The sequence below is a fragment of the Sorex araneus genome, chromosome 1 (genome assembly GCF_027595985.1).
Source record: "Sorex araneus isolate mSorAra2 chromosome 1, mSorAra2.pri, whole genome shotgun sequence".
NCBI lineage: Eukaryota > Metazoa > Chordata > Mammalia > Eulipotyphla > Soricidae > Sorex > Sorex araneus.
The window spans coordinates 144,649,415-144,664,896 of NC_073302.1; the positions used below are offsets into that span (position 1 = coordinate 144,649,415).

Sequence of the window (15,482 nt, forward strand, 5' to 3'; positions counted from 1 at the left end):
CCTCGTTTGTTGAGAAGTGTTCATTTTATCTTCTAAAAATGTGAGACCAGTCAGTATTCCCACCAGCAATGAATGAGGGTCCCCTTTTCTCCCACTTCTACACGAATACTAATTAGTTGTGTGTTTTGTAATTAATAGTTTTTCATCTTATACTAACCTTACTAATTAAGTGCAAAACTAACTTCAGTGATATAAGGTAATTTTTTTTCCCCTAAGGGGCTCTAAAATGTATATGAAGGGGCTGTAGAGATAGTACAAGGCACTTACCTTGCTATTGACCCTAGTTTATACAATGCTTATGGTCTCCTGAGCACTGCCAGGAGTGACCCTTATCATCAGGTATGACCTTAAAAACAAAAGATATCACTGTATCACTGTCATCCCATTGCTCATTGATTTGCTCGAGCGGGCACCAGTAATGCCTCCATTATGAGACTTTTGTTACTTTTTTTGGCATATCGAATACGCCATGGGTAGCTTGCCAGGCTCTGCCGTGCGGGTGAGATAAAAAATAGAGGTGATTGAAATTCACACAATGCAAAACCAACCATTTAAAAGTTTACAATTCAGGTCTGGAGATTTAGTATAGTGGGTAGAGCATTTATCTTGGAGGTGGCCAACCAGCGTTTGATCCCTGACATCTCTAATGGTTCCTTGAGTGCTACCAGGAGTAATTCTTGAATAACCCTTGAGCATCAATGGGTATGACCAAAAATAAAAATAAAAGTTACATTTCATGGATTTTCACCATAGTATGCAACTAACACCGCTGTCTAGTTTATAAAACATTTTTGTTACCGAAAAGAAAATTATCCATTAAATTATTAATCCCAGTTTCTCTCCTACTCCTCAGTCCCTGGCAACCATAAATTTACTTTCCATCCCTATGTATTTGCATAGTTTAGGTATTTAGTATAAGTAGAATATTACTTTTAGAAAATATTTGACTTCTTTTACTTAGCAAGGTGTTGAGATTTATTTATGTTGTAGTGTTTAGTATTGGAGTTTCATTTCTTTTGTTTTTGCCTGAGTGATAGACCATTGTGTGAGTATAACACATTTTGTTTGTTATTCATTTATTTATGTACTTGGGTTGTTTTTAGATTTTGGCTACTGTAAAGAGTGCTCTTGTGAACATTGATATATAAGTGTAATATATTATTTCTTTTCAGTTTGGGAGGATAAGGCCTTTATGGACAATTCTCTTCACATCTTTGTAAAACCACCAAGCTGTTTTCTAGAGGGACTATACAATTTAACAGTGTGGTATGAGAATTCCAGTTTCTCGCATCCTTGTAAATAATTGGCATTTTCTTTTTATAATAGTTTTTATAATGACTGTGAAGTGATTATTTTATTGTTTTTGATTTGCAGTTTTCAAATGACTAAGGGTGTTGAGAATCTTTTGTTGTGGGTTTGAACGCTCTTGATGCTTCTTTATATGAACTACCTGATTTGATTCCAAATTCTTGTTCTTTATGCCTATCACCACAGTGTTTGTGTTTTGCCTTGCTGAGATGTTTTGTCAAGTTTTCCAACTTTTTTTTTTATCCTCTGTAAAGTTTCCCTAATGACTATAGTGATGCTAAATTCCAGGTAACTACTACTGGTGGATCATACTGATTGCTCATGTATTTACAATTTCTAAATACTGTGTAGGAATGTAATTTCTTTTATTTAGCTAACATTGAGAGTCTAACAGGATAAAGTATCTATTTATCTGGGTTTATATTGTGTTATTTATTAAAAGTTTTTTGAGGATGGTGAATTGTTGGTACTAGATTTATAAACTGAGTAGTTTAAGTTTTTTTTTATTTGATTTTTGTTTTATTCATGGATTGGTTTGTTTACTTATTCGTGGAGGGATGGAGGGATGGGGGGAACGGGGGGGGGACGACGGGGGGATGACGGGGGGATGACGGGGAAACGCTGAGTAGTTTAAGTTTTGGTTTACATATTGTGTGGATTAATTTCCTGTGGGGAGAATAGGAAGAATCAGGACATAGGTGTTTATGTCTACCATTGCTTTTTAACCTTGCCACTACTGACAGTGTAGGTAAATTACTTTTGTTGCGAGGCCTGTCCTGAGTCTTGTAGGCCTATCAGCGTCTCTGGCCTTTATACATCAGATGCAAGTTGCATCTCCTAGTTGTGCCAAACAGGCATTTTCAGACATTGACAAATCACTCCCCAGGAAGAAATTGCTACTTATTTCTTCCCCTGCAAAGAACAACTAATTTATACAAAAAATTTTCTTAACTTTTTATTTTAGAAACTATAATACTGAGTTTGGAAGAATACTGAGAATATATTAAAATAACAATAATAATCATGGTTGCTTCAGAAGTTGGAAAATGCTTAACTTTCTTGGAAAAATATCTGTGTAGTTCTTATATTAACTCTACATAGATAAAAATAAATTTAAATTATTTTAACTTTTTCAGCCTATTATGACAACACCATTTTCCATAGAGTTGTACCTGGTTTTATAGTCCAAGGTGGGGATCCTACTGGCACGGGGGCTGGCGGAGAGTCCATCTATGGAGCCCCATTCAAGGTGAGGCAGATTTTGTATTATTACTCTTTTATAAGTCATCTTGTATTTGTTAATCAGAAATGATTGCGTCACACAAATGCAAAATGCATTTCATATTAGTCTATAAAAGTAGTCTGTTTTATCTGAAATTATATTTATATTTAAGATATCTGAATATCTTTAGATAACATCACTAATATTTGTTAATAATTTATATTATATAAGCAATAGAAATTATTAACTTCATGTTAATAAAGTTATACCAACATATCAAATTTATGCCAAATTCATAATTTATACCAAATTTCTATAATATTTCATATGATTAATATAAATATGAATTATATTTATATTTCAGATAAAAAAGGTAAAAGAGCAGCTCTTACTCTATTAAGCATTCATTGTAGGTTTTTCTAATCACAAATTAGGCTTGATTGAATTGAAGAGGAGCAAATGGTGGTAGTGAGGAAAACGTAAGCTAAAAAAAATCTAGAGATAACATAATATACTTCATGGGTGTGGTTATATCTTATCTCTGCAACTATATAAATGTAAAACATTTTGAGAATATTGCATTTGCCACCTTATTTTTAAAAAATTATTGAACATTATATGGGATTTGGTTTATTTTTGGTTTTGGTTTTGAAGCCACACCTAGCGGTGCTCCGGGCTTGCTCCTGGCTCTGTGATCTGGGATGGCTCATGGTGGTCTTTGGGGACCATATGGGGTGCTGGGGATCAAATCCCAGTCAACTGTGTGCAGGGCAAGCACCCTGTGGACTGTACTATGACTCCAGTCCCTATCATTTTATGGAATTCGTATTAATCTGCTTGAACTGCTATTTAAAATTAATACCAGTTAGGTGACTTAAACAACTGAAATTTATTTTTCACATCTCTGGAGGCTAGGTAGCCGAAGATCAAGGTGCTGTCATTTCAGTTCCTGGTGAAGACTCTTCCTGACTACAGATGACCAGTTCAGAGAAAAGAGGGCCTTCTGGTGTTTTTTGTTGTTTGTTTATTTTTGTTTTCCCTTTTAATAAAAGTACTAGTTCAGTCTGATTAGTACTTTCTAGAGTCTCTGTCTAACCAATATCTCTTCACAGTTCCCATTAGGGTTAGAGCTTTAATATAAATTTTAAGCCTACACAGTCCAGTCCATAGCAGAATTCTTTTGAAATTGTATATAGTAATCCTGTAGTAATCCTATAGTAATCCTGTAGAGTACAAAATGCTTGAACTAGTAACAAATCAAAAGGGGAACAAAAGGAAGATGCTTCATTAAAAAAAAATACTAGAAAAATGAGTGTATATGAGTCAGGAATAGGTCTGTGGTTTTTGCACTGCTAACATATCCATAAAAACAGGAAAGTATTAATCATGACATTAGAATAACATCAGTGGGTCCAAGATAAAGCTAAAAGTTGTGCTTGTCATTAATCTGATGATGCCAATCTCATATTTTTTGAGTAAACATCAACTATTAGATTTTTTTAAAAAAGATTTTTCTTGTACTAATGAGATAGAGTTCCAAAGTTTTCTTTAATCTTTTACTGGGGTTGCTGAGTGATTCTTGAGAAAATTCTTTCAACTATTTGCTTAAATTTCTATGTGATACAGTTCTTAGAAAATGTGGGATGGTTATAAAAAGGCTTCAAATATCACCGTTACACTATTTCATATTTTACCAAATTAAGGTCTCTCTTGATTTTTGAAACCTTTGTCTACTTAGAAGTATTCCTGTATTCTATTATTTGATATAAAAGAAAAGCTTCTTTTGACAATTTTTTTAACTTGAGATTTTGGCATTATGTTCAAATAATACAGTTTTTCTGTTAAGTTTTTCAATTAGTTCATTTTTTTATGAGAGAGGAGAGAGTTATGGTTCTCTGATTTTAAATTTCTCAAGAAGTTTTTATTTATTAATGAAAATAGAACTTTCTGAAAAGGACTGATTACATAAGATATCTATAATATAAATTAATCCATTATTGGGTCTGGATTAAAATTTTGTTAACTATGAGACTAATGTGTTTGTGATGTTTGCTTTCAGAGCAAAAAAATTACCTTAAAAAGGCTTGCTTTTGAAAGGTTCAAATTTTACAAAACAATGCAAAGGCACATAACAATCACAGTAGAGATTTATTGCATTAAAAAAATGAGAGAAAAGCAGTTGTTTCATTATGTTTAGAATAGAAAGAAGGGATGGTAGATGAAGACTGCAGTGATTCAAATGTTTTCTTGGACTAATAATAAATTCTACAATCTCAGATGATTTTGAGGGATAGGAAGAATAAGGGAGGTCACGCTTAAAAAATTTATTTCCCTGATAGTACCTTTTCTTCATGTGTAAGCAAGGGAGCTTTCCACAAATTAGAGTGAGTTTGAGGTTTAGTATACTTTAACTATGCTAATAGGTTGGTGAAACCAATTTTAATAGGAATAGGAATAGAAAACAATGTGATTTAAGTTTGGAAACAAGGCTTTTTATATATATATATGTATGTATATATATATACATATATATGTATATATATATATATATATATATATACTGGGAGTTGCATGACACTTTTCTAATTAGTTGATAATGAATGAGTGGCCTGAGGTTATTCACTGAATCTTTTTGTGTTTCAGGATGAATTTCACTCTCGATTACGTTTTAATCGGAGAGGACTGGTTGCCATGGCAAATGCAGGTCCTCATGATAATGGCAGCCAGTTTTTCTTTACACTGGGCCGAGCAGATGAACTTAATAACAAGCATACAATCTTTGGGAAGGTTTGTATCCAGTTATTATAGCTTAATTTGTATCCACTTATCTGAGAGCTATCTTTAAAAAATATTTCCCTAGGACATTTATGTGTCATTACTAAATTGACAGAATATATTTCTATTAGAGTACACTGTGAGTACCATCCAAATTATCTTCTGTGTATTTCAAATAAGCTGTTGGTTATGGCTTTAAAAGTTTTTATTTTTTGGGGCTGGAGCGATAGCACAGCAGGTAGGGCGTTTGCCTTGCATGCGGCCGACCCGGGTTCGATTCCCAGCATCCCATATGGTCCCCTGAGTACCACCAGGGGTAATTCCTGAGTGCAGAGCCAGGAGTGACCCCTGTGCATAATCAGGGTGTAACCCAAAAAGCAAAAAAAAAAAAATCATACTAGTGACATTAATTTCTATGTCTCTCAGATACTAATGTTATGTTTTTACCACGATACCTAAGCATTAATATTTAATAGTTAAATATTTTATTAATGATAAATTCCTATAAGTTTAGACACAAGTTGTATTAACATAAAACTTATCTGAAATGTTACTTTGAATAATACCAATTTCACTTTATCACTGTCATCCATTTGCTCAAACGGGCACCAGTAACATCTCCATTGTGAGACTTGTTGCTGTTTTTGGCATATTGAATACGCCATGGGTAGCTTGTCATGCTCTGTTGTGCGGGTGAGATACTCTTGGTAGCTTACCGGGCTCTCTGAGAGGAAAAGAGGAATCGAACCCAGGTTGGCCAAGTGCAAGACAAATGCCCTACCTGGTATGTTATTGCTCCAGCCCAATACCAATTTAATACTAATCATATTAATGTCATATTAAAGAATGTTATTTCCATAAAACTTTCAATATCTCTGAGAAGGAAATGTGAGATTTTCTTTTCTCATTCCTTTCCTTTTTTTGGGGGGAGGGGTCACCTACACTCGGTATGCTCTGTGCTCAGGGATCACTCCTGGTGGGGCTTTAGGGACTGTAGAGGGCATTGGGGATTGAACCTAGGTCAGGTGTATGCAAGGCCCTACCCACTGTACTTCTCTTTCTCCTATTCCCCATTCTTCTCTTAGAAATACATTCCCACATGTCTTTAAGTCTTAGCTATACCAGGACATAATGAGTATATCAGCTCCCTCTGCTGGTTCAGTCAGAATGGTTTCCCATTTTCTAAGCAAAACTGGATTTTATGATGATGAAAGGGAAAATTTCAAATTTTGCACAACTGAAAATTTGGTATTATTTTTAAACTCTGAAGTGTTAAGTGAAAAGAATTTATAGATTTTTCCCCTATTATTTTAAAAGTATATAATACATTGAGATTTAGGTTGCAAGTGTTATTGATACTTATAACAATTATATGACATGTATTAGAAACAAAATATAGCCTGATGAGTAGCCATCATAAAGAAGAGTATTATTGGTTGTGTAATTTCTCTGAACCTCAAGTTTTCTTATTTGGATAAAGAGGATAATTATAGTATCTGCTTTTAGGTTTTAGAAGGTTGGATGAGATAATGCGTGGAAAGCATTTTTACCACATTATTACTATTTCTTACCTATTTTATCTACCCTGTCCTAAAATCTAAATTTGTTTAAAATGTTTGAATAAAAATTTGTTATTCAGTAAGAGGTATTATACTAGTATTATATTTAAATTTAGTTTTATATTTAAATTTTAATAAAAATTTCTGTTAAATATATTTTTAAATTTCCAAAAAGATCATCTATGAATTGAGTTCCATTGTGCTTTTCCCCCTTAATATGAAGTTACTAATACTTACCTGGCAGGGAAGATCATGAAGGTCGTTTTGAGTGAGGCTTACCCATTGTACTGCAGATGATCTGACTCCTGCTGTTTCCCATAATGTGGGAAAATAGACTGCTTAATTTGAAGTAGTGGGGAAAATACTTTCATGCTTTCCCCTGGGCAGGGGCTGGGGTAGGGGAAATGAAGTTACTTTTTTACAGTCTATACTGCAAATATTTTTCTTTTAAGTGTGAAATTATTAGAAATTATTTATTAATCATTAGAAAGTATTTTCAAATGCCATATTTAAAAACTCATTTAAAATCATTACTTTAAAGAATTCTTGCAATGATTTACCACTGATTTTTTTTTTAATTTAATAGGTTACAGGGGATACAATATATAACATGCTACGATTGACGGAAGTTGACATTGATGATGATGAGAGACCAAGGAACCCACACAAAATAAAAAGTTGTGAGGTGGGAACATGTTACTTATGAGATGCAACTCCAAAATTGCTATTTAAGAGAAATTGAGCATTAGTATTTTTTGTTTGTTTTGGATTTTGGGTCACACCTGACTGTGCTCTGGGCTTCTGGCTCTGTGCTGATCACTCCTGGCAGGAACTGGGAGACTTTATGTGGTTCTGGGGATCAAATCCTGGTTGGCTGTGTGTAAGACAAGCGTCCTGCCCACTGGACTATCACTCTGGCCCCTGATGAGTAATATTTTTAAACTATCAGATGAGATCTTTGTGCTAAGTTAACATCACAACTCAGGTTTTTTTCTCTAATTTATTTAGGAACAATTTATGTTTAAGAAATTTTCTAATTAAAGTGTTTTAATTAAAAGATGGGCTGGAGCGGTAGCACAGCGGGTAGGGCTATTGCCTTACATGCGGCTGACCGGGGATCGATTCCTCCATCCCTCTTGGAGAGTCCGGCAAGCTACTGAGAGTATCCCGCCCATATGGCAGAGCCTGGCAAGCTACCTGTGACGTATTCGATATGCCAAAAACAGTAACAATAAGTCTCACAGTGGAGAATTTTTTTTTTTTTTTTTTTTTGCTTTTTGGGTCACAGCTGGCGATGCGCAGGGGTTACTCCTGGTTCTGCACTCAGGAATTACTCCTGGCAATGCTCACGGGATCATATGGGATGCTGGGATTTGAACCCGGGTCGGCTGCATGCAAGGCAAACGCCCTGTGCTATCACTCCAGCCCCTCACAATGGAGACTTTACTGGTGCTTGCTCGAGCAAATCAGTGAGCAACGGGATGACAGTGACAGTGACAGTGAATTAAAAGATAAAACTTTTTTTTTGGGGGGGTCACACCCGGCGATGCACAGGGGTTACTCCTGGCTCTGCACTCAGGAATTACTCCTGGCGGTGCTCAGGGGACCATATGGGATGCTGGGATTCGAACCCGGGTCGGCTGAGTGCAAGGCAAATGCCCTACCCGCTGTGCTATCACTCCAGCCCCTAAAAGATAAAACTAATGATAATCCTATGAACAAAATACTCCAATTAAAGGGAAAGTTAGAAAATTAGGGTTACTTAGTCCAATGAAGTGACTTCTGTGGTGACTTGATTCAGGAAGTAAGAGTCTTAAGAACAATTGATTTGGACTTACAAAGCCGGAATATTGCTTTCTTATTTTTCTTATATTTTATTGTTATCATTTTAGTATTATTTTCTCATTTATCATTTAAGTTTTCTTTACTATTTTTCCCTTTTATAAAGTAGGGATAAAGTATTTCATAGGATATGCACATAGATTATGGGGAGAATTCAGAAGCCTTGCAGAAGTATTTTATATTAGCATATATAATGGGAATGGTACAATGGTTATGTGAAAAAAATATAGAGGCTAATGTCAATTAAGTTAAATACTGCTTCTAACTTTTTGTAAAATCAAAAAATAAAATGTTTTAAAAATATGTCTTTTCATAGGTTTTGTTTAACCCTTTTGATGACATCATTCCAAGAGAAATAAAAAAGAATAAAAAAGAGAAGCCAGAGGAGGAAGTAAAGAAATTGAAGCCCAAAGGCACAAAGTAATCAAGTACATTTTCTTCACTTTAAAAAGCAACACTGGTATATTTAGTTCACTTGATTTCCTTTTTTTTTTTTCCCCCGGCCATACCCAGCAATGCTCAGGGGTTTCTTCTGGCTCTGAGCTCAGAAATTACTCTGCGATACTGTAGATCGAACCCGGATTGACCAAGTGCAAGGCACATGTCCTTCTCGCTATAATATTGCTTTGGTGCTTTGGCCCCTCACTTGATTTTCTTCTTTATATATTTGTTTTTTTAATTAATGAGGCCATTTTGAAGTAGGGGAATAACTGAATTATGAAGGTGTATTCTTTTTAATGTGCATTTTTAATATGTATAAGTGTATAACGTAACCTAAAAACTTACTGTCTTAGATTTACTGTGAAATCACTGTTTAAAATAGAAAGTGCTTTGTGATCACTATTGCAGTTATTAATATGACTGAGATGTTAAGAATTTATTTTTTACTCACTTTCCAATTAATGTGATTTTTTTCTAAAGGTGGCAATATTGACTCCCAGGGCTGCCTCATGATCCAAGTAGTGCCTCAGGTGCAATTGGGGGTAATTTATGCTAGTTAGGATTCAGGAGGCATGGGGTAATTTGAGGGATGAGTTGCCCCACATCCAGTGGTGCTCAGAGACAATTTCTAGCTTTGTGCTTAGAAGTTCTCAAGGAACAATATATTCGGTACCAGATAATGTAACCAGCCACATTGAAGGCAAGTGCCTCACCTCCTGTACTGTCTTGGCTCTGATTTTATATCTGAAAAGGGAGCTTAGGTCAAATAAGTTTGGGATCTCTGAATTAATAAATGTTTAAAGATTGTAGATAGTTGAGTATGATATAATAACTGGTTACACTTACATATAGTCAGGCCTGGAGAGATATCTTGTGGGTGTAGTGCTTGTTTTGTCACTGGCTGACCCACTTCAATCCCCAGCACCACATGTGGTTCCCTGAGCATTTATTTCGAGGCGTGATCCCTGAGCACAGAGCCGGGAGTAAGCCCTAAGCACTGCTGGTGTGGTCTAAAATAAAACAAAAATTATATAGTTGCATAACTAATTTATTTATTTTTACTTTTTTTGGCTATCAGAACTTATAATGCTTTTAACATAAAACTTTTTGTGAATTCTGTATTCTTTACTGATAGCTTTTTCTAAAGTAGAAATTTCTATGCAAGGATGGTTTAACATTCGGAAATCAATCAACATAAAGTAGAAATTTCTTTTTAACATAAGTTTTGGTATTTTGTGAACAACATTCTTCACATAATTTTTGTTTTATTAAAATAAACATGCATTTTGATTTATATTAGACTTACTATGGATTAAGATAGTTAAATTTTAACTTATTCTTTCATTGAATTCATATTAGGGATTTCACTGTATTTAGAAGTGTTAGAATCAGTTTTAAGTATAGCCCTGCCGAGCCTAGTTAATTTATAAAATTTATTGTTCATTCTGAACTTCAGTTTCCCATCTTGTAAAATAAAGATTATGGTGAGTATGACACTTGACTTTCGTGAAAATTAAATAAAAGAGATATGCAAACACTTAATAATGTAGATGTTCACTATACATTTATTTTTTCCCTTGAATTCATAAACCATATTTGCTGTTTTATAAACTGTCAAATTTGCTTTAATAAGCAGTTGATGCCTTGTGGCAAAATAGGTTCTTATATAACTCTGAGTTTGATTTTCTCTTTTCTTTGATTCATTGTATTCAGTTTATTGTTTTGATCAGACTGGTGTTGTGCTCAAGGATTACTCCTGGCTCTGCACTCAGGCCTCACTTCTGGCGGGGCTCAGGGGTCCCAGCATCGAACCCAGGAAAACTGCTTGCAAGACCAGTGCCATACCTACTGTATTATTGCTCTGGCCCGGAGTCATTTATTTGACCAGTTCACCTGTAGGTGAAAAGTCACTGTCACTATATTCAGATGCCAGTATTTTATATTATAATTTATCTTGACAGTAGCTGTAAAGTTGGGTGTATTTTTAAAATATTTATAGCAAATAGGTTATGGATGATGTCTTTGTTAATATTGAAAGTTTTTTTTTTTTGGTGCTAGTTCTCTTTTTCCTTCAATATTTGAGAAAGTTTCTTATTTATCTTCCTTCAATGTCTTTATTTGAAGAATAATAATAGTGCTGGGGCCTTGCATGTGGCTGACCCAAGTTAAATTCCCAGCACTTATATGGGCTCCGAATATTTCCAGAAGTATTTTCTGAGTGCAGAGCCAGGAGAAACCCATGAGCACCATTGGGTGTGACCTAAAAACAAAAATAAAACAAATCAAAAAGAATGATAGTAGAGCTCAGGAAGACTTTTGGCTATTAGTTATGTGTGACATCTGTGGTTTAATGCTAGAATTTTGACATTATGGTAAATACACATCCTTGATGTTTCTGCCAAATATTAAGCAATATTCAATGTTCTATTTTCAAATAGATAACTAAACTTCCTTTTTAAAAATTCTATTCTGTTGCTTTAGGAGTTTTAGTAAACTTTTTCTTCCTAATTTTCCATTTTTCATTAGAAATTTTAGTTTGCTTTCATTTGGAGAAGAAGCAGAGGAAGAAGAAGAGGAAGTAAACCGAGTTAGTCAGGTAAAACTATATTTTGCCTTTGTTCTGATTTATATAAGAGATGAGGCTCATTACTTAGTTTTGAAAATCGTACTCTGCCTGGTTCAGCATGTTTTACTTGGTACACATTCAATAGGTATTTATCATTATTATTATTGTTTTTTTGACATAACTGGTGTGGGGCTTATTTCTGGCTCTGTGCTCAGAGATCACATTTGGTGGGGCTCAGGGGACCATATGTGATGCTGGGATCAAACCAGGGTAGGCCTCATGCAAGGCAAGATCCCTACCTACTGTACTATTACTCCAGTCTCCGGCAGGTATTTATTTAACTGATTTGTAAAATGATTTGCGATCAATAATATTTGCTTTTCTCAGATCATTTGTCAGGTATTTTTTAAGTTTTTTTTTTTCTTTTTGGGTCACACCCAGCAATGCACAGGGGTTACTCCTGGGTCTGCACTCAGGAATTACTCCTGGCAGTGCTCGAGGGGCCATATGGGATGTGGGGATTCTAACCCGGGTCAGCCACATGCAAGGCAAATGCTCTACCCACTGTGCTATCTCTCCAGTCCCTTGCCAGGTATTTTTTACTTAGTGATTTGTTTTTTGTCAGGTAGAAATAGTATTAAGGACTGTTTAACTTTATAAATTGAATTTCAATTGATTTTTGCTAAATTGGTTTGTTAAGTAAAATAAGATTTTTACTTTAATAAATGGGGACATACCAAAACTTACATACATTTTAAAAATTCATTGATTTTTATTATTTAAAAATTTTATTAATGCCTTTTGCAATATATTTACTATTATGCACATTTTACCCATAAATAAATTTATAGATTACAATTTACCTTGAGTTATGAAACTTATAAGTAGCCTGAGCTGGGATTTGAATCTAAGTCGGTTTCACTATAAAAATCTCTATATAGAAAAAACCTTATTCTAGGCTAGAAAGATAGTACAGGGGTAAAGGCGCTTATCTTGCATGGGGCCAAACCTGGCTCAATCCTATCACTACATATGGTTCCCTGAGCACTGCTAGGAATAATCCTAAGCATAGAGTCAAGAACTGCCCGTGAGCACTCTAAAGTGTGGTTCCAAAACCAAAAAATAAAGCAATAAAAAATTAATTTAAAGCTTATGTTGTGCTTCCTGGTTTGCTTGTGTTTTCCTTTTACTCCATCACTATTGCTTTTAATGTGGTTTTCTTCAATATTATTTCATTACAACGCTCCTTGCAGACATACCTACAGTGTCCTGACACTTTAGAACAGAGGTTCTGATTAAGTATACTCCATGAAAATAATCTTCAAGGACTTTTACTTCCCTAAACTCTATATGATACTGTTTTAGAAAAGTAACAGACACAAAAACCTGAAAGATTAGGTTCAACATCTTTATCACAGTAAGTAAAGCCTGTAACCTAGAACTGCCTTCCTAGCTTCAATGGCCACCTGTTTGTAACTGACACTAACAATAACATTGCCCCGTGTTGTTATCCTTGTCTTTTGTCTTTATCTTGGTGCTTCCCCTTATACATCATCATTGAACATAGTTTTGGCAGGCAATGCTGGGCAAATAGTAAACACTGTACTTAAACCTCCTGCATTCAAAGTGGATTAAGTAGGCATGTTTGAAAAATAGTTGGTAAATTTTTTGTTTTTGCTGCTTCTAGTATCCTTGAGTGATCTATTTGATATCATAGATTCAATTACTGCCTCTAAACTTTTCTAAACTTTAGAAGACTGAATAAATAATCATCTGGGTCCTCATCCCTTATTCTGGGTTACCATTGGAGTCTTTGCTGTACTTGATGTCAAAATTAAACTTAATTTTGCATGAAAATCTTCTTCCATATTCCTTAACATTCATCAACATTATCAGTCACTCTGTTGTCCCACGCTCTCAGAAGTCCTCTTTAGAAATCAGTACAGAGGTCTTGTATTAATCATTTGATTCAAATTTGGGCTTCATCAGAATGAAATACTATATTTTATATGGGTACCTGTAGTCTGTTTATAAGTGGACAAGACTATGAATGGCTAGATCTGGGAATTGCCAAAATTCACTTTCATTGATATTTTCTAAAGATGTTAGGCCTCCTCTTTTATAGCCCTTTGCTCTACCTTAATTTTCCCCTTTGCTTGTTGTGTGTTTTCTCCTTTACATGCACAACATTTATTTAGGAGTGAGCTCTATTATCACTTCCTGATTGTCTCTCTCTCTTTCCATGAGCAAACTCCCATCTGGGCTGAGCTAGGGCCTCTGTAATCTGTCTGTGGCCATCAGAGCTTTAACCCTACTCTATTGTAGTGATGTTTTTATCTGCTTTCTTACTATTTGTGTTTTATAAGTGGAAAAATTAATATTCCGGTTAAGTCACTTGTCTAAGATCATGCTATTAGAAGGTGGTAGAACCAGACGTTTTGAATTTCGACTTTAATTAAGTCTCAAACATTATTGTGAATGCCATAGAGACTTCTGTTTCAAAATCAAAGGGGATGAAAAACTTGTGAGGGACAATAAAAGGATGGGCACATGCTTCACATGTTGTGACCTTGCATTTGATCTCTGTAACTGCATGATACCCCCTCTCCCCCAACAGGCACAGTGTAGTCTTGGTGACCCCTAAGCACAACAGGCCTGAGCCACATCTTATCACAGGGTCCCAGCACTGAACCATCAGGCCCACATCATTAGGTATAGATCCCAGGCTTCTGGGTATAGCTGGAGAGCCCTCCCTGCTAAAAGAAAATAGATACTAATCAGAAATTTCACGGATTTTCTTGCATTCTCAGGTGAAAGGCAGCTCAGTGCAGTTGATCTACTGCCCATCCTTTCCATCCTTAAATTTGGTGGGATCCTAGATAGTAGATTGAGTAGTCTTGAAGAGTACAGATTGTCACAAAGGAAATTTTTCTCAAAATTTTAGGTCCAAAGTAAGTTTCATAATAGTATTGTAAATCATGATGCTACAGTTAAAATTGCTTTGAGGATGACTTCTCGGAAAAATCTTTTTTCTCTTTGTAATAGTAGCATATGTTTAAACCTTATCTGCTGGAACTTGCTATTGTACAAAGTAAGAAAAAAGTTACGGGTTTCCTTGGTTCCCCCTCGATCCCCTGTACCGGTACCCAGCAATTCTCTGTGAAGAACTTACTTCTAGTTATCTGCTATAAAATCACTCTTAACTGTGCTTAAGGGACTGTATGTGGTTCTGGGGATCAGACAGGGGACTGTGTGATAGGCAAGAGCCCCACCCACTGTACTAGCTCTTTTTACCCCCTTCCTCCCAAGTTATGTTTAATTTAAATTGAGTATAAGCAAATTGTGTTTGCAAAAAGGATGAAGGGTGAATTAATACCACCCCAGTATCCTTTGTAAGCACTTCCTAAGGTCCTGGTTAATATCTCGAGCATTCTTGGGGAAAGCATATACATCATGGCCCACCAACAGCCGATTTTTCATAGTGAATGTGTCTTGGGAATTTTAGGTCTTCAGAATTTAGCTGTTGTCTAGAGCAATAGTACAACAGGTAGGTGTTTTTCTTGCATGTAGCTGATCTATTTTCAAACCCTGGTATCCCATATAGTCTCAGAGCCCCACCAAGAAAAATGCCTGAGTGCAGAGCCAGGAGTAAGCAATTGAGTAACACTGGACATAGCTCCAAAACAAACAAACAAACAAACAACCATTAAAAAATAAGAAAGAAAAGAAGGATTTAGCTGTTGTGTTTGTATACTGGAGTCAAGGGCAA

The 15,482-nt window shown here is 35.3% G+C and overlaps 1 protein-coding gene and 1 pseudogene across 1 annotated transcript in view; both read left to right on the top strand.

The window, feature by feature from the left end:
- The window catches only part of CWC27 (CWC27 spliceosome associated cyclophilin), a 235,417-nt gene that overhangs the window by 19,214 nt on the left and 200,721 nt on the right, over positions 1-15,482 (top strand). The window contains exons 3-7 of the mRNA XM_055144032.1: positions 2,445-2,557; positions 5,174-5,317; positions 7,451-7,549; positions 9,023-9,126; positions 11,674-11,743. Of these exons, the coding sequence (XP_055000007.1) occupies positions 2,445-2,557; positions 5,174-5,317; positions 7,451-7,549; positions 9,023-9,126; positions 11,674-11,743 (530 nt within the window). The remainder of the gene's footprint in view (positions 1-2,444; positions 2,558-5,173; positions 5,318-7,450; positions 7,550-9,022; positions 9,127-11,673; positions 11,744-15,482) is intronic.
- Positions 7,094-7,246, top strand: LOC129401072 (U1 spliceosomal RNA; annotated as a pseudogene).